Source organism: Empidonax traillii, unplaced genomic scaffold (genome assembly GCF_003031625.1).
Source record: "Empidonax traillii isolate 1590-97213 ecotype Southwest subspecies unplaced genomic scaffold, ASM303162v1 scaffold11:size2795301, whole genome shotgun sequence".
In the NCBI taxonomy this organism is placed as follows: Eukaryota; Metazoa; Chordata; class Aves; order Passeriformes; family Tyrannidae; genus Empidonax; species Empidonax traillii.
Window position 1 is genome coordinate 1,557,624 of NW_020955204.1, and position 20,262 is coordinate 1,577,885.

The window sequence follows — 20,262 nt, forward strand, 5'->3', positions numbered from 1 at the left end:
GCTGTCTTCTGCAAGCCTTCCCTGCCAGTGAGAAAGAACTAATATTTGCTTTTCTGAGTTCACTGCTTTCAATTCAGCTTTACATTATCTCTGAGTGCTCAGAATCACAGAATATGCTGAGTTGGAAGGGACCCATAAGGGTCATTGAGTCCAACTCAGCCCTGCACAGACCATGTAACCAAAAGTATCATCTAAATGCTTCTTGAACTCTGTCAGGCTCTTTGCTTGTGCAAACCTGCTTCATCTTACTCTTTTCTGTATTTCATGATTTTTTTTGTTTTGTTTTCTTCTGAACTTCCTTGCAATCTATGACAACTTGACTGTCTTCCTATGCAAACTGACAAACGTGTTTGGGGTTTAGTGTGGTTTTGATACGAACATATTTATATGATTCTCCAAACAAATGCCATGAAAATCCTGCAAGGCTCGTAATGAATAGTGGCAATACTGTGTGAAGTCAAGTATTTCTGTTTGCACATTAAGTTCTTTACACTGGGTTGGGGCCTTGTTTATTCTTTACATTTCTGCAACACCTATCACACACTGACATTTTTGTTAAAATTGATTGACATTTTCTCAGCTTTTGGCCATGGTGTTTCTCTTTTTAGAGTAAAGTTAGATCACTAGTTACTTATATGCCCTTGCATGTATTTAGTGTGTGTGCGATAGATCTTTTAAAAGCCTCTTTCCTCTGAGTACATCTTTTTTCAACTCCAGATGGATTACAGTAGAGGATAGTTTTACCAAAACAAACAAATAAAAATGCCCTATTTTCTTCAGTATGTGCTCTGTTGTATTTTTTAAAAACCAGAAACAAACTCTGAAGCTTGCTTCCCCAAAGCACCCCTGCATTTCAGCATCAATTTGATTTATTCAGAGGTAATATGAGGGAAAATGTTATCTCAGCTGCATCTTTTGTCTAATGGACCCCCTACCTCAGAGGCCACAGAACCTGATCCTTAATGTTGAAACTCCCTTCAGCTTCTTATTTTGTAGAGGTTATCTGAGAAAGAGAGTTATGTGAGGGCTTATTTTTATGGTCAAGAATTTAAAAGGGTATGTGGTGTGTGTGTAAAACTTTATTAGATTCTTGTTGCAAAGACAGTGCAGCTTTAAGGTAGTTCTCGGGGTTAATAATAGAGCTTGAGATTCCAGTATGAGTAAAGTTACCAGACCTGAGGAGACAAAGCAAGATGTCTTGCTGTAACAACCTGTGTTTCAGTTGCTAGGTTTCTGTAATCTTTCAGCCTTTCTCAACAGTGCAACGTTTGTTTCCTTGAAAAAAAAAAAATAATCCATTGGTGCGAAACCATGGGGAGGAAAACCGGTGTTTTGTGATTTACAAGTCTCAGATGTGATAGGTGTCTTTAGCAAAACATGAGAGCAACCCAGTGACGTTAGATTTAGAAGTCCAAGCATTCTGAGCTAATGCTTCCAAACATATTCACAACTCAGTTGTCATGCAAGAAGTGCTGAGTGAACGCCAATGAAATAATACTTCTGAGTTTCACTAGGACTGTCTGATACCTCCTAGTGCAGGTTTAGCTGGTCAGACCAGTTTGTAGCATGAAATGTGTTCATCCAGTAATATATTGCATGTTCTCTGCAGTAAGTAGCAAGTCAAACATATGGTGTGAAAAAGAACTTGCACTTCATTATGTGATGAAAATATGTTTAATGTTTTTGTTTAATTTTTTTTTTTTTTAATAAAGCTAATTTGCCTTTTAAATCTAATATAGGCCTGCAGAGGCAAAGAAGAAATCTTGGTCTTCCCTAAAACCATGCTTATGATGTATATTTAGTGTTACGTAAAGAGGAATTACAGGGGAACTTATTTTCTCTTTCTTACCTTGCTTTGACAGACAACTCCTTGGAGAATTATAGAAATTCATCAATGGTTTCTTCAGAGTTCATTTTACATCTCTAGCATTTACAATCTGTCTTTAAAAGTTTTAACAAAATCCTAGTAACAAAATTTCTCCTCCCAGAAAAACAAAATTCTGAAAGTTTTAGCTAGTTGCACTAGGACTCTTTTCCTCCCATTTAAAATGGGATTCTTACATTTATATTTTTGATATCAACAGTCTCTCAGTCTTCAAGGATTTCTGTTCTGGGAGTCCGTCACCACACTGCATATTTCTGTATGTTAGGTTAGGGGATCTGTTCACCCACCTCATGGGCCCCAGAAATCCTCAAGAGATCTTCTTGATCAACATAATATAAAAGGAAGATACTTGCATTATTTTTGAGAGGTCTTCTGTAAAAAGAGAATGATAAGCTAGCATAGAGTAAAAATATTTCCTTCTGAAATATTTTCTAAGAGGTGTTGGGAAAATAACTAACATTACTAAAAAGTTCTGAAGAGGCACACTTCTCAGGCATTTGTTAGTCCAAAAAGTCTCCATCAGCTGCAATGTTGTTCACAGGTGAGTATAGCCCACTTGTCAGTAAACAGTATTCCAAATGGTATAATCCAGTGATCGCTCAAGAAAGTGGAAGCACCTCTGCAGTGCTTTATTCTGAAAGCATTTTCAACCCTAGATACTTACAGCCAGGAATTTTGAAGCTTTAAGTCATGATTCTAGTATGCACTCCAAAAAGATGAGAGAGCAAATTATAGACGCATTAGATACAATTCATGTGTACATAAATTCAAAATTCTTTTTTACAGAAGTAGAAGCCAAGTGTGGCACAGAAATGTGGTTCTGCATTCCTTCCCACTGCTATCCTGACCTGAAAAATTTTAATCCTAGCTCAAACAAGATTTCATTGCATTACAGTATTGAAGCACTGTAGATAAATTTTTACAGAACAAGAGATATGGACGCTTTAGATAATTTTATTCAATGTCCTAATCATGTTTGTCTCAAATTTATTAGATTTAAGAGTGGGCATCATCTTTAGTAGAGAAATTATATCTGACAAAATTAATCTTGAACTTTGTTGATATCAAATGTATCCCAACAAAAGCATTCATTATTCTTCAAAAAAATTGTTGTTATAAAGGTACTTGTGTTTGCACTTTGAGTAAATGTATCTTAGAGGGAAGAATTAACTGTCCTCTAACTATTCAGCTTTTTTGAGGCAATCTCAGCAGCGTTCAGCCATGTCCATGAATTCTAAATTTATGTGATATATTATAGGCTTATATGGTACAAGGTAAATTGGATTCCAGACTGAATTGGCATCTTTAGATTAAATTTAAGAAAATTTGAGAAAGGAGGTCCAAAATCTATTAGAAAATTACTTAGAAGTGGAAATTGGGTCTGAAGGTCTTTAACGATCCCTCTTGTAAACTAAGTCTCCTCAGGGAACTTTAGGTGGGTCCAGTAGCAGTGTTTACCTTTCTGTTATAAGAGAAGAGCCACCTTTGTTTCGTTTGTACTGGAGGGGATCTTTGACAGTATTCACCAGAACTCTGAAATAAAATTCCTGAATCATTCTGAACAAGGATGAGGCTTGGCTTGTAGCCAATCTCTGTAGAAACAGTTTGTTTCAGACACTTCAAACTTACCAAGACTTAGAAAACAGCAGGTCATTTTGAAATATTAGCTGAAGGTTGGGAAACTTACCATAGAAATAAGTTATATTTATTTATGGAGTTACATGCAGATGCGAGTATCACAATATGTTAAAAAAACAGGAGAAGGATGGGAAAGGATAATGGAGCTAATAGCAAAAGGAGTATCACCATCACTCACTTTTATATAAATTCCAACTCACTTATAAAAGTTCCAACGGATAGTAGGAAATGTCGTCTGAAAGTGCAGATTTTGTAGTGTTTCATTTATTTTTAAAATAATTTGGATTCTGTTCAGATTGTTTATAATCCCTCCTTCCAAATTTGTTTCCCTTTTATCTGTGTGAGCATGTGCTGACGCTGTTACTCAGTATACACAAATGCTAATCTACCTTCATGCACATGGAAAATAGCTTTCCTGGCACTGAGTTTAAAACTCCCGTAGAATACATTATTAATCGAAGAAGTCTCTCTTTTTAGAAAAGCCTATCATTTATATGGTCACCATTGAGGAGGTTATAGACAAATATTATGCTGTTTGTTACCAGTGTGGTCTTCAGAACGTACAACAAACAACCCCAGATACTGAAAGTGCATTTAAAGGAGATTTGAATTTCAAAAGTAATTTTTCTTCTCTATACTCTGGTTGCATACACTAACATGGTCTAATTATAATGCAATGACAACTTCTTTTCTATTGCCCTGCATGTTTTAATGCTCTAAACGCGTTTCTCTTGGCAGGTCTCTGCAGTGAGGTGAAAGCATGGTAATTGTTCAGTTCCCCATTGTGAATAATGCCCTGGTTCTGCATTTGGCCTTTTGTGGTAGATCACGCATCTCTGAAGTTCAAGGGGTAGAGTTGTGAGGGAAGTGGGTAGGGGGAGACTGGTGTCCATCTGTGTGTAACTGAGCTGAATGTGACTGCGGCTCAGTGACAGAGCCTCGGCCCGGCCTCTGCTAAGTCTGCCGAGCTGAGCTGTTTCTTCAGTTACACGTGCTGGCCTTGCAAACGCTGCCGAGCCTTATCAAACACAGCCAGTTGGTGCTGCTGGTATGAAAGCACAGGGGAGCTCTCATGTGGAAGGTTAATGGAGTGTAATTAGAAAGAAGAATGAACTGCTCGACTACTCTATCTCACCGTACCTGCACTGAGAGTGACAAGTGCTCTGATCTTTTATAAACCCTAGAGCAGAGGTTTAACAGACTGAAATTATGACAGTATAACTGTCAAACAAGCAAGTATACTGTAAAGAAGTATTATGAACCTATAGGAATATGAATGTTTATGTTCCATTGTGTAGTCTCTATTAGTACTTTTTTCATGCCGGATATTGTCCATACTTATATAACAGGTCTCAAGTACATTTTCCTGTGAGGTGTCCATTGAAGCCAGAACAATCTTTCTGTTCCGGTTGTGACTGCTTCGTATCTGCATCTCACATAACCATTACCTTGCAGGATGAAGTGATGGCACCATCCTGAGGCATTTTGATACCAAGGAATTAAACTTTCATAGAGAGGAGTTCTGGCAGAAGTAAGAACAGTTACTGGAATTTATATTGCAGGAAATAAAAAAAATTTGAGAATATGTACATAAACTGAGATTGGACACTAATACCTGATCCTGTGAATTTTTTTAGGTACTATGTATGTCTGTTGAAAATTATCATGTTCTTAAAATGGGTTTTTTTTCTTGTTTCATTGAATATGCAAGGTTTATTTTCTTTTAGTAGAATGCTGATAAACTTTAATTATGAAACTGTTACTAGGAAGCAGAGGGAAGACACCAAATATCAGTTCCAAAAAGGACAAGGAGGTTAACCAGTTTAACTTCCTGCATGTTAGAAGCCATCATATTTTACCTCAGTAACCCTGTGTGATGTCTTCTGACTTCAGGGAGAATTGGAAAGTTCAGTTTTCAGGGTACTAAATTTTTTGTCTTCCACATCTTTGTTTTCCAGAAAACAGGTGTTGTATTAGCCTGCTAATCCTAGCAGGCAGTCCACATCCTGCATTGCGGTGGAAGGGAAAAAATATCCCAGCAAGCCTGACCCGGTGAAATTTTTTTCTCGTTCCAAGTCTAAAATCAATAATATCTAAATATATAAAGAAGCATACAATAAAAGACATCAAAGAAAGAAGATAAGCTTGCTTTGTTTAACTTCTAGCTGTGGTCAGTGTCTTTTATGTCAGGGGAAGGTGAGAAGACAACTGTGAATATATCTAGTTGTTTGTGCCTCTGGACATGTTCATGTTCTAAAGAATAAGACTGTCTTTATGTGGAGTTTCAGTGCTGGGAACAAGCACTTGCACTGTCCCTGGTAAGGGACAAGCATGAGCAGAGTCTTCCTAAGTCCCAGATCCCTCTCCTCACATGTACTATACAGTCTGCTCTGAAACTTGGGTTACACATTTCCTGTACAGAGCTGTATAACCTTGTCATAGAGACTTCAAACCATGGCAAGCCGTTACCTCTCGCATTAGGCTGTTCCCACATTTAACCATATTTGCATCTTATTTCAAGGTTGAATTTGTCCACCCTCAAATTACAACCACAGTCATCATTTTACATTTTTCAGAGAAACTAAGAACCCTACCATCATTGCATTTGTTTTCTTTATATAAATATCTATACTCTGTGAGAAGTCACCTCTCAGTAAACTGTGTATGCTGAGCCTCAGTAAGCTTCACATTACGCAGTGCTGTTTGTTGGGTCCTTGATTATGTTGTGGTTTTCATTTGAACTGTCTCCAGTAGCACTGCATCCCTTGACAAAAATGGTAGTTTTCCATTCTTTTGGCAAAATACCTGTTCTTGGGTGTTTTTAAGAGAGGTGGAAGTTCCGCAAATATTTAATTGTTGAGTAGTTTTGACCTTACTTAGTGATGTACCTTTTGTGCCAAGATAAACAAACACAGGGACAAAGTCCCCCTCCCCATAGCATTTTTAAACTGGGAGGGTAAGGAGGAACCATTGCTTTGTTTTTCAGAGAGTCACTGTTGCCTGATCTACAAACTTTGATACAATTGAAGGACAGCACTTTGTGTCTTCTGCAGTGATTTAATTTGATGTCTTCTCTGTGAAACATGCATTTTTCTTTGTTTTGATCATCCTTGGTTAACTAAAGAAAATAGTACAATAGGTATATTTAGCTAAACAGAGTGTCTGTATTTGATGTGCTTTTTAACTGACTAGGAAGAAGGGAAAAATCTCATTTGAGTGGGGTGAAACTACAACTTTTTGCTCTAATAACTTATTCTGCCTATGAAGTGGAGATCAACAATGAATTGTGATGTGATGTTGTTAGTGAGAGATTTTAATTGAACTGACACTAAACAGTATTTAGTTGATGACATAGGGACAATGCTGGTGTTCATTTGTGATATTTGTAAAGCAGCTGTGGAAACGAAATATGAGATGCTGCTAACAACATCAGAGTTATCAATTAGGGTTTGTACAACATAGTTTGAGCATCCAGATCTTTCTGTTGACAAAAGAACACATTTGCGTTCTGTGGTTTAATAAAACTAGTCATCTTCTTTGATACTTCTGATCATGCATGAAGCACATGAGCATGAACTGTGTATGTTTTCCTTTCATGAGGAGGAGAGGAGGTGTGATTCAGTCATGAGAATAGCTGTAGGATGAACAAGAACCCTGCTGAAGCTGATTAATATTTAGTCGAGGACTGATACTGTGCAGTAGAACGTTGTAAAATTACTTTATGACTATCCTTTCCACTGGGGTTATTCAAAATAGGAGGAGTTACCAGATTAGAAAGTGCACTTCTATTTAGGTTGTTTGTTTCCAAAACATGAAATAAGTTTACTAATTTAAATTTCTCTACTTTATTTGCTTAATGCACACAAATTCAGTTTAAAGCATGTCAGGTTACGAGGTAAATCAAAGGTAGGAGAAGAGAAGCAGCAGGCCCAGCCTGGCACTGCATTTAGCTTTGGTAACTAGCTACTGCCCGTAGATGTGAATGGCTTTTCCATGGGGGTGATTGTTCCTGTGTGTTCTCCTACATAGAAATAATAATCCACAATATTTTTTGTTCTGAGATTTTATATCCCAAGCTTCAGTCCATGACAGATTCTATGAGGCCATATTACACACTTCTAGTAAAGTAGGTTTAATCAGAGATCATATAAACTTTTTTTTTGTTGAAGTACAAAGAACCCTTGTTTCATTTCTGCACAACCTGGATGACTCTTTTATTTTTCCCTAAGGAGATTCTGGCCCCCCCCCCTCCCCAGCAGACAAATGGGGGTAGAACAATGAGATGGGCAAGATATAATTAAACTGAGCACCTTTTCCAGTGTAATCAGCAGTTCAGTTTTTAAATTTCTTTAGCATTTTCATGTTGAGCTGAACCCCATATCCTTTTGCCAGTTTATATTTGTACTTGGAAGCACTTCTGTGAAGCAGAAAAACCTAAAGTAAGACAAAATTTGTCAAACCTTGTCAAATTTAAAAAAAAAAATTAATTCCTTCCTTTCCATTCCTCCTTACTTGTATTCAAAGTACTACACGCAACTCTTTTTCCTGTTCTGTTCTGACTGTTGTCACACACTTAATTCCCCATTCATTAATTGCTTTATTGTTTAATTATTGTAACTGTTTTTTCAAGTTTCTTTGCATTAACAGAAGTGCTGGGGTTAGAAGCTAGACATTAGTTATTTAATATATAAGCTGCAGGAAAATATTGTATGTGTGCTGCTCCTACTAGTTCAGCCTCTGCACCCTTCTTTGTGCAAGAGTAAATATTCTAAAACAAGAAGAGGGTGATACATAAGGCATTTTACAGTACAACATTCCCTTCCAAAAATTAATTGGTCTTACGGTGTTGCACATGATAAAAGACATGGTACTGAAAATTAAGCGATTGAGAAGTCATATAAAGCAGAATAGCACAGTAGCTATTTTTGGCCATTTTCGTTTATAATCCTAGCTATGTTTCTAAATAAAATTAAAAAACCCCAGAAGCATTCTTCTCTGTTAAGAACGAAGGAATTAACATTATTTTCAGAACTGGCATAATCCACTTCTGAATAATTTTTAGCAACTTCAAGTGCTGTTTCTCTATTATAAAGTAAATATCCCACATCTTTTTAAAAATACATATGTGTTTCAAAATACGTGTGTGTGAACTGTGTGTTTCTCTCAGGATCACATCTGTAGTAATTATTTTAAATAGTTTTAAATATAATTAAGTGTAATAAGTCTACCAGCATTTTTAATGACAGAAATACTTTCACATTATGCCAGTGCTATCTAACAATATTTCTCTGACATAACATCAAAGTAGATTTTTATGGAATTAAGATTTATTTAAATTTTGTTTTACGCAAGGTACCATATGTCATAGTCAGTAATTGTTTTAAAGTTATTAAGACTGCAAAGCAAGCTCCTGAATTTAGAGCATACCAAAATTAGCTGTACTGTCTTGGTCCCTGTCTAGTGCTCATTCATATCCTAAGTGTATTGTTCAGTTCATCCCACAGGACCATCATGGCAGAGGGAGGAGAAGCATTTCGTTGCCCTGATGTGCTCTGCAACCCCTTTTAGACACAGAGAAGAAATCTGTATATCTTTGTGCAGCTTTTAGCTGTGTTTCCTGTGAACTGAATGCAGCACGTGCTCTTTAGGACAGTTACTGGAGTGTTGGCAATCCAGCCATTGACTGGGTATGGTTAGATACCTGTGTATTTAACAAAAGCTTAAAAAAAGTTAGATTTTTAAACTATACCAATAAACAGTGTGCATTTCAGTAATCATGTCCAGTAAGGCATTCAAGTATGAGGTGGAGGTGGTCTCCCAGTCCCACTACTACATTTCCATTTGGCACACAAGCACCTCTGCCTCGGAAGAGCCTTTTCTGACTGAAAAATATAGGTGCCACTTGGATCACTTTTAAGAAGTAGGAAATTGTGTCACTCATTTTTCTTGTAATAAAAATTATTTCTAGTTTAGTTGGTTTGGATGTTTTTGTTGATAAAAAGATTTTCTGTAAGTAAAGCACAGCCAGAGGTGCAGAATTCCATAAAAATACAGGATAACCACAGAAATAGCTGAAAATATTTCTATAGTTCTTTGATCAGTGTTTCAATGGAATTCAAGCTGGTTTACATGACAGGGTTTTTATTCTTACTGGTGTAGATTCTACATCATCAATTTCTATAACTGGATTTCACTATTTTAAAATTTAGACAGTATCTTAAAACATTAGATGAGCATACAGTTATTCTCCTTGTTTGTACTCTTTCCACTCTGAAATTGCATTCCCAAAATGCACCCTCTTTGCAGGTTAAAGACTAGAGTTGTGCTGGATCTCCAAAATCTTTTAGCTTCTTTCTGCCATATAAGTTTTGGTATCTTTTGGTTTGGGTAGCAATAGGGAATGGGACTGACAAAGAGAGAGGGAGGCTGGAAAGGAAGATTGCAGAACAGTGAAATTCATCCATCCTCCTCACTCCCAAATTGGAGGTTATTTGAAATCAGTACTGCCTCTTACCATTTCATTCACAGCAGTTGGCAGTTTTTATATCCCAGAGAACATTTCTTGGTCATTGGAGGGCACAGGTAACAGAGGATCTGCAATAGCTGACTTCCTGAAATTGGGAGAGCAGGAAAGCGGGTTACTAGCAGGCAGTTGAGCAGTTCAAACCGCATGAGCCTCAGTTTTGTCATCTAAAATGTATGTATTGCAAGACTGTTTAGTACTCTACTTTTCTTTTCTTTTTTTTGAATATATTTTAATTTGTATAGATTTTTGAAGTCTAAAAACAGACTGTCCTTTAGATATGGATGCTTTTTCTGAACATGTTTCCTGGATAAAGAGGAAAGTGTGTCACCAAATAAAACAAGGGATCTAGTTTTTTAAAAATAGCTGTACTCAGAGAACTATTTATTTCTTGGTTGACTGATTAAAATGGAAATAATTCTTAGCTAATAAGGATAAAAACTTTAAACCTTACTAACTTTTAAGTTTGCTCCAGGGACTTTGCTTATCCTGTAACAACATATTCATGATAGTTTTTATATGAGCATAGGGATATCTTTTGACACAGTTACATGGCCAAGAAGACCTATTTTCTGCTTAATCAAACCAAAATAATCGTCTAATTCTGTGTTATGATCTGGCCAATGGCATGAATGAGAAAGTGGTATTGGTAAATGTCACAATATTGATTGCAATTATTACCTTTAGGAAAGAATCATATAAGATGTCTCAGGCTCTGTGAACTCAGTGGTGTGAATGGTTCTTGATGAGATTAGTGATAAAGATGTCAAGACAGCAAGAGCTATGAGATGATGTGTTGCACTCTCAAGGCACTGTTAGACAAATGAATTTTGAAGTAGTCTGATAGTAACTGTTGCAGAGGACTAGCAGTTCCTTTTTTGGGTGGAATACAGTATGGAAGAAAGGATGTGATTATTCATTCTTTCACATTCTGGATTTAAAGAGAGGATTGGCATTTGGTTTTGGGGAAGATTCAGTAATCTTGAAAGACAAATGCTTTTCATACCTTTGTAGTATTGCAGAAAAAGAAACTATTCTAGGAATATAAGGAGAACTAGAGCTTTCTGGCATGCAGAAAACTGTTATGTATGTGTGATGATGTGTTTATGACTGAGTTAATCTCAACTTAAAATTTCGAAATTGTCAGTAAGAATTTAATTAAATATTCCTAAATAAAAGCAAGAAGGAAAACTGGCAATGATTAAATTTAAAGAATTAGGCCAGTATTTCTTAAGAATTCTGTAGTTCTTTTAGATAACTTCAATCCCACTGACACTCAGGTCTCTAAGGCATGCAGCTAGGACTTTATATCAGCCGTGGCAAACCTCAGTCATACAGACTGTACTTCCTGCAGCACAAACTGTCTTTAAAATTGATTAAGAACAGTCAATAATTGAAGAACAGTTTTAAAATACAGCCTTAATGAAGCCTGACAGTAGACAAGAGTTTCTTTCATAGTGCCCTGCTGTTTAATTCCCTGCAAAACTAGGCTCTGCTGACATTGCTGCAGACAGACACGTGCCGGGCGCTTGTGTGGCTGCAGATCAGCGGTTCCAGCAGGATGCTGCGGGGGAGCCGTGTGGTGTCAGACCAACGGCGTGGGCTGAGGCTGTGCAGAGGGTAGTGCTGAAAGTGGGAGTAAGATCTGCTCTGAGTTCCTGTGTACGTGCAACCCTGAGAGCCTCGTCTGGTTTTGCTAATTCAGCTACATAACTTCAGAATATGTTGTCAGAGTCTCTCTCTTGATAACTGCAAACAGAGAATCCCAACAGTCTTGCAGATAGTAAAATGATTTCTGTAGTCTCAGTGTAGCACTTTTACTGGCAGTTGGTAGAAGCAGCTTAATAAACTGCGTAAGCAATTGGCATGCAGTGCAAACTTCAGTTTTACTCTCTGAATCTTAAAAGCATTAGATGTTTCTTCCAGTTTAATATCTGCATAATGGATATGGATGGCAGGATATGCTCCTGCCAGGCAGCTCTCAGCAGCCTTTAACAGGCCAGCCTAGACTTCCAGAGCAATGGCGTTCTTCTCCTCACGTTATCCATCTTGTGCCAAATATGCTGAGCCTCAGGTTTTGCAAAAGGCATTATTAAAAGTGGTGCTTTGGGCCTGTTTTTCTCCAGCTCTGCAGGTCATGATTTGGGCCTGGGGGTGGAAGAGGCGGCATGTGTATTCAATGTGACTCACCTTGCTCCTGCTCCTGAACTCAATGGCTCTTGCCCTAATGTAGCAGTATGGCAGAGGAGTCCTCCAGCCTTCCTGTCCCTCTCTCCTTTTTTTTTTTTTTTTCTTCCCATACTTTTATCAATGTTCCTCCCATTGTAAAGAACAAGATGGAAATTCCTTCTTGGACCATTGCTGCTGATTTTTTCCAGTCAGGGAATCAGTAGAAGAGCACCATTATCCCTGAGTTTCATACAGGCAGCTGTGGAAGACAAAAACTCCCTTCTTGTTCATGCCAGGTATGGTAATTCTTCAGCCTCCTGTGCAGTGTATGTGCAGTTGTTTTTTTGGCAGGTATTCTGCAGGCATGTTACATTATTTCCTCTCCTACTTTCTTACCTTCTCCTCTCCTTCCCCTAGGGTTATTCTCTGGAAATGTTTTCTCAGCTCTTGTATCTGCTGACATGGCACTTTGATTTGCAGGTTAACATGGTTGATCTTTTCAGAAAGCAATTTTAAATGGTTGTTCAGTTATTACGTATATGAATGAGCTGATAGACACAGGCCATTTAAAACTTGTAAAGCATCTGAATTAGGAAAATGCCTCTTACACTTCTATTATTTTTCCTTGTTCTAGCAGAGAACAAACAATTTACAGCTTTTAGGCTTTGACAGCTTTTAGCACTTCACTGGATGCAGTGTAAAATAGTTCTGTCATGCTCCTGTCCGTTACCAGCTTCCTCAATTTTCAATGAGGTTGGACCTGTGTTTCTCTTGTCAGAGCTGAGCGTGCATCCTCAGGGCTGTAGGTTTTGTAGAAGCCAGGCAGTCCTTCTTCTGTACCTGTGAGTTGCTGAATTCAGTCTTTTGCTTAAAGGTCAATCATGTGAGCTCACACATGTCAACCTTATGAAACAATGGTAGGGGTTTTGTTGCTTGTGCTTTTTATTTGGCTTTTTAAAGTTCCAGTTCTCAAATCTGTTGATTTGGGAACCTGCCCCTTTTCTTACCTTCTTCTGGTCTAGAGATACACACTCGGTGATTGAGGCATCATGCAGTGTTAACTCATCACAACTAAGACACCATAAGTCTAGAGTATGTCAAGAACCATGCACAGAACAGATACTTTGTTAGCTCATAATGTCGTAATTCTGTGGGAATAAAACTTGAGGAAAAATATTGTTCCAGTTAGTTGTATTTACAATATACCCAACAAGCTGGATTTTTTAAAAAATGTTTTTATCTCCATCTCTGTTTTGTACCATATCTTAATAATAATGCTTCAAAACAAGCCAAACCAAAATCAAAACATTTGGTATTATCAAAATGGTTGGTTGTTTCTATTTTCTTAATTTTCCATTCCATATAAGTGCAACTGCTTGGGGCAACCCACTGTCAGCACCTGGCTCTGGTAGAGGTTTCCTAACCATTTCTGTTTTCACTAGGGCTTTCTCAGTTGAGCCTGTATCACATCTCTTGACTTCATTGTTCTATTTTGAAGCCAACCTTGTTGTGTATTTGCTTTGCAGTGTGCATATGCTCTTGATTGAGAGGGCTTAGGTATATAAAGCGGTCCTAACTTGGGGGTGGTTAGAGTGTAGGAAAGAAATGTCCATTTTTGGTTATGCCTGCAAAAGGTAAAAAAAAGCTTTATGGTGTTTTCCCTCTTGTCCACACTAAAGTAAAATGTGAACATAAATTGTGATCCCTTATTATCTGTGTGGCAATGTGTATCTGAGGCTGCAAGTCACCTCACCTGGTCTGCTCTTAAATCTTATTACTGTCTAAAGATACACAATGGCTACCAGGAGAAGAAACCTCTTTTTAAAATAATTTCAAACTGTAATGGAAGCTATATTGTAACAGGAAGCCTTTAAGCTGGGAGAAATAGATCTGGGCCATTTCCTTCCCATGTATGTAGCCCTCCCTGATGCTTTTTCAGGTGACAGTATTATTGAACAGAATGACTACACGTCCTGTTCCCCACTTTGCACTCAAACTGGCTGTCTGTCCACTCAGTTTGGTACAAAATGGTATGCCCATTGCTTTGAAGTCAGCTATGAGGCTTCAACCCAAAGTTCTTTTTTGTCACTGTTTAGGAGTGGTACATGTTTGAAGGAATCAGAAAATTTGGAATCTGAATGCTGACATGTCTCATGTAAATACAGGTTAAACAGCTTTTGCAGTGGTTTGTGAATAGGCTGAATTTTGGTGGGTGGATTTCTGCAAGGATGGCGAGGTCACCCTGCTGGGCTGCTGTACTCCTCTGGGACCTATTTTACGGTGTGCCTATTAGATAACACCAATATTCAAAATTCCAAGAAGAGAAATCCCACTAAGCTTTTGAGCAGTTCTTTATTTACATTATATAAATGTATATTTAGGTGCTATTATTTTCTCTAATATGTGCAGCTAAATAACTGTCATTGTTTCTATTTATGTTTTTGTTTATCTGGTAGAAAAGAGTGGTGGAACAGCTTCGAAAGAATTTGATAGTGAAGCAGGAACAGCCAGACAGTAAGTTTCAAATACAGCCATTGGCACAGTCAGAAAACAAACTACAGACACCACAGCCGCAACCACTACAACAGCTACAGCAACATCACCATCAACAGCAGCAGCAGTCCACTGCACCCTCTCCAAACGTGATAGGATCACAGGTAAAAAGCCATGATAATTCTTTTCCCTGCTAACGGTGAAGTTCGCTAAAAATGAAAAGAAAAAAAAAAAAAAAGGAAAAGTGCAGAGAGAAAACTGCAAAGTTTTACTTACTCTTGTTAATGTACCAGTATGAATTTCTTCTTCTATGCATATGCAGTTATGGGTCTTGTGGGGTTTTTCTGCAGTAACCTCCTGAGTCAAAAAAATTGTGTCATTTTTAAAAGTTGAATCATAACCTCACAGAAAAGAAGGGTGGCAGTATCACCTTCCTAAAGTAAGTGAAAGTTTAGTAAATGAACCTGTCTTTTCCACAGTTGGATGAATGATTGTCAAACCCTACCCAGTAGGTGCACACTGTATGAGGTGTATGACTAAAGTCCTTTATTTTTAAAAGATGAACAGAATGCCCACTGGATCTGTGAATAAAATGTAAGAAAACAGTTCCCTCTTCTTTCTGTTTTGTTCTTATTTTTAAGGATTTGTCTGAGAGTGTAAATGGTTAATTGAATAGTTAAAGTTTTAGAAAGTAGTATCTTTATTGTAAGGTAAAATAAATTTCAGTACAATATAGGATTAGAGACATAATCCCGTAATTCAAAAGAGAAAGTGGTCCCCTTTCACTGAGAGGGGATTTTCAAGTTTCTCCTGTTCAAATATTTAAAATCCCAAAAGTGTGCTAATAAAACAGCTAGAAATTGCAGGGAGGTGTTCTGTAACAGGAAGTGTATGTGAGATCTTTTTTTCCTGTTGATGCAGTCTTAGGAGTTCATGTTTACCCAGGATAGGCAGATGGTAGAATTCACCCGTGAAGTTTACTTTATGCACATTGCAGTGAATCACACCCACAGCTTTGACCAGTTGGGATTCTCATTTTCCCTTTTCCTGAAAGCAGAGGAGGGAGAAATGGTTGGACTGTTAGTTCTCTCTTTAACTCAGCAAGTTGGTTTGAATGCACTCTAAAATGTATTTGTGAGTCTTAGCTAGTTGTATTTTTGAGAAAAGAATACTGAAGTAATGAAGCAAATTTAACTTAAGGAAAAGGCATTTCTAATCAGCAACAGCAATATCTAAAGCTAAAACAGAACAAAGAAGTAAATATTACTGTGTCCTGAAATATTTCTAGGCAAACAACAGATCACTCTTAGCTGTATCACTGATCCCTGTTTTTCAGTCAAGAAACATGACAGCAAATGCAGTTTCATGTGTTTCTCTGTATTCCACACTTTGCATTCATGCATTAACTTCCAGGTCATCTCCTGGGTTGTAAAAATTGAGGGTTTGTTCAAAGTTAAAGAGCCCTCTAGCGAAACAGTCCAAAAACTGCTACATCCTTCTGACTACCATTGGTACAGTAGTACTTGGAAAGTAATTACAAATTGAAAGGCAGGTTGTCCTGTCACTTAGATAAATAAGCCAGCTTTTATTCTTAACACTTTTGTATCTTTGTTTATATTGGTAAAATTCTGAAGTACCCCCACTTGTTTCTGCAAACATTTTGCATCTGAGCTTGTGCCTCTGTCTTGTTACCTCTCAATCTTTTTCAGCAAAGAAAGGTCAAATATTTTGTCTCTCTAGAGAAAGTTTTTTGGTGCCTACTTTTGTAGGTAACACATTTTTCAAGACTATGTCATTAAAGAGAATCCTTTCAATTATTATTTTCAGAATAATCAAATTTATGAATTTGCCATCTTAACAGTGACATTTTAATATACTTAATATAGTTCAGTAAGAAGGGCTTTTAAAATTTTCATAAAGCAAAAAGCCTGCTAAGGAGGTCATATTATTACAATATTATGTGAAATAATGGAGGCTGACTATGAATGCCACTTCAGTATGAATTCATGCATTGACTACTTTTTAGAATAACCAAGGTAATTAATACTCAGCAGAGTAACAAGAATATTCAAGTTCTGTGATCTTGTGACTGGAACTATACTCTGAGTACTTAGAGGTTTAATAGAAGCCCTTGAAAGAGTCAGTCTTGTATCACGATTGATTACACCATTCTTTAAAATGTTTATGGTTGAATGTAATGCTTGTGAAAATGACACTATGTTACATCTCACTGGAAAAGCTTGAATAATGTTACTGCATTGTAGGAATGGAGCCTCTTGCTTTGGAGAAGGTTGCAGCAGAAGTCTATAGGAAGCCCTTAGATTTCAGATAAAAAGTTAAGGGAGTTGTTCATGTTGCAGCAAGGAAAATTTAATTATGTCTAGATTTTTTATAAGTTTATAAAGCTGAAAAATAAATTATCCTTTAATTTTGCATTACACAGTGATTTCTTTTCGTACTTGGGCATAATTAACAGTTATAGGATATAGTTTAAGTATTATTAAATTAGAGGTGTGAAGGTAAACTGTATTTTTGTTTAAGGAAACAATATTAGTGAAAATACTGAGGAATCCAACTGGAAATATTTTATTAGAAAGAAGAGAATGATCTTGTGTGATTAAAATCAAGCAGGCATGTTCAGAACACGAACAAGACTGCCTGATCCCTGGTTTGCCATCTCTTCCTCTGTAGAGCACAGACATCAGGAGAGAATAGTGATTACTTAGTACCAAGAGCATTTGATCATTCTAGTAACTGTTTTGAAGATGCAGTGCAAATAGAGTTTTACACCAAAGAGAAAAGAAATAAGATCATTTGCCATTCTGTCGAGTGTCACTTATCATGAGTTTTCTGTTCGCATTGTGTTCTGGTTTAAATGGAGACTCTCACCTTCTTGCTTTTTGAATGAGATTTGTAATGTCTGTTTTCCTTAGCATCTTAGAAGATAGTACATTTTAAAACAAAATGATGAAATACTGGTAGTTTTAACTTTGGAATTTGTGGGCATAATGTATTGAGGCATTTCAGATAAACGCGATTCAAACCCACTCCTTTTAAAACAGGCCAAGAGCAGTCTCAGTGTCACATATATGTTTCAAAACAAGCCCATTCCACAGAAGTTAAGCTTAATTCCCTGTAGCTGGACTGAATAACAGACAACTCTTACAACTTCAGGACAGCCCTACCAACACTCTTAGAAAAGAAGGTTCAGTGCTAGATAATTGTATGTATGGCTAAAATTGAGATTGGGATGCCCCAAATAAAAATATATCTTTGTTTTTAAAGATACCAATTTATGAATGTTTTTCCTCTCTTCCTCTGATTATGAAGATCACTGTAACTAAAGTTTCCATTTGAAAATTAGGAGTTTTACTTGGTGAGAAGCTGATTTGCTTGTATGTTCCATAAACTTCCACCTTATAGGTTTGATATTGACAGTGAATGTTTGGAAGTAACGTGAAACTAAAAGATCCAAAATGCATATGCCACTAACACTTAACTGTAATTTTCTCAGGAATTTGTTTTGAATCAATCTGCATTGCTACAGATGATTAAACCAAGCAGATGATTAGACCAAGCAGGTGCCTCAAATGAGAATGCTTTCTAGCTATCCAGTTTTCAGAGGTGTAAGATAATGTTCTTGTCAGAACAGCAGGTAGATGGGCTCAGTGCTGCCTTTTCTTTCTCACACTGTCTATTGTTTCTGACTAACCAACCCACATCCTGTCTGATGCGGAGTGTCTCTGTCTCTTACAGTGTGTTTTCTGTTTCCCTTAGAAAACTGTAACTACAGCTTCTATGATCACCACTAAGACACTACCTCTCGTCTTGAAAGCAGCAACTGCGACCATGCCTGCCTCTGTTGTGGGTCAGAGACCTACCATTGCCATGGTTACTGCTATCAACAACAATCAGAAAGCAGTCCTCAGCACTGATGCGCAGAATGCACCAGTCAACCTCCAGACAACAAATAAGGTCACTGGGCCAGGAGCTGAGGCAGTCCAAATAGTGACAAAAAACACAGTAACTTTGGTAAGCATTTCATGTGTTTGCCCTGCAGATATGTGTGGGTTTGGTTAACAAGAGGACTAGCGGAAAAAAATAAACACTCACGTTTTTGCATAGAAAGGAGGACAGTAGGAACATGTTGCGAGTCTTCATTAGTTAATATCATTAAAATCATAGTCTACAAGAAAAAAATTTACTTTCCACATGGGAGAGTTTTGTTTGGGAGAATACTGTTTTGCTTTATAGAATTAAATCAGTGCTGTCATCACCTGTGTAAAGTTTCCCGTTAGTAATTTTTAGTCATGGAGCAGCAGTGATTGCTTTGCCCTTATCTAACCTATGTGGCTGTGTTCTGCAAAATTCCTGCTCTTCTCTTTGGTAAAGTAGATGTCAGACTTTCTTAATTTGATCAGTTTGGGTTTATATCCTAATTTTTTTTTGGAGTCAATCTTGGTCTGGAAACCGGGCATTGTATACCATCGTGACAGGGAAATTTTACTTCTGAAGTAAGGGCTATGGCTTCACTAAACATAAAACCAATTTATCCTTACTGAAAAATACAGTTTAATAGTGAAAATGGAAAATTTTGCTTCCTAATGAGGCATATGTTTGTGATCAGAATAGAGAAGACTATTTGAGTGGAGTTTTTTCTACTGTTCTCTTTTCCTATGTCATCCCTTGCACCACTCTCATCTGTCCTTTGTGTCTGTGCTTCATTTCTTTGCTGAGTAACTCATTTAGGTTTGAGGAGATGATTCTGTTTTAATAATAGGCTATGATCTGTGTTTCTGTAGCAAATTTCATCAGAAATACCAGAATATTTTCTCAAGCATTAATTAATCAGTACAAGATCTTTTTGAAGAAAATTCCAATCTTATGTAGGTGGACAGAAGTACAGATGGGTGTAAACTAACATGAACATTGATTTCAGAGAATCTCCCCAGGTACTCAGGGTAGCTTGTGGTGCTGTTCAGTGGTTAATCACATGGCAGCTCCATGCAGCTGATTTCAGTTAGACAGGGAAGTATTTAGGAATCTTTAACATCGGATCTTAACTGCTTCAAAAGAATGACCTACAATTGAAAATTTCAAGTTGTGTATTTAGAACCCCTCATAGTGCCATTAATATTGCCAAAAAAATTGTAACTTCCACATCTCTACTATTTGAATGAGATGCTCTCTTCTTCTTCTGCATGCCATGCACTATGAAAGGACCCTGGTTCATAGCTGGACATCAAAGTCTGTTACTATTTCCTGTCTGTTGTAAAGTCAATTTTTAATGATTAAAACAAATAGGAGTTTTTATTATCTTCAAATGAAATGGTTTTAGATTGCAAAACACAGTAATTAGTACAGTTGAACTAAAAGGAAAGATGCTTGCAATTTATGAAGCAAGATGTGTAGGAACTAGAACATAAGATTACCTGTCTTTAATATATTTCTAATGAGAACCTGTTTACAGAGTAGAAAACCAAGGACATCAGATCTGAAAATGCATTCAGGAGGTTGATTTTGGTGAACAACTTCAAAGCTAATTTCCTCTTAC

At 37.1% G+C, this 20,262-nt stretch overlaps 1 protein-coding gene across 6 annotated transcripts in view; it reads left to right on the plus strand.

The window, feature by feature from the left end:
• PHF21A (PHD finger protein 21A) overlaps positions 1–20,262 on the plus strand; it is a 126,860-nt gene that overhangs the window by 87,625 nt on the left and 18,973 nt on the right. For all 6 annotated transcript variants that reach the window (XM_027887169.1, XM_027887179.1, XM_027887159.1 and 3 more), the window contains 2 exons: positions 14,672–14,872; positions 18,486–18,740. In XM_027887169.1, coding sequence (XP_027742970.1) covers positions 14,672–14,872; positions 18,486–18,740 — 456 coding nt within the window. The remainder of the gene's footprint in view (positions 1–14,671; positions 14,873–18,485; positions 18,741–20,262) is intronic.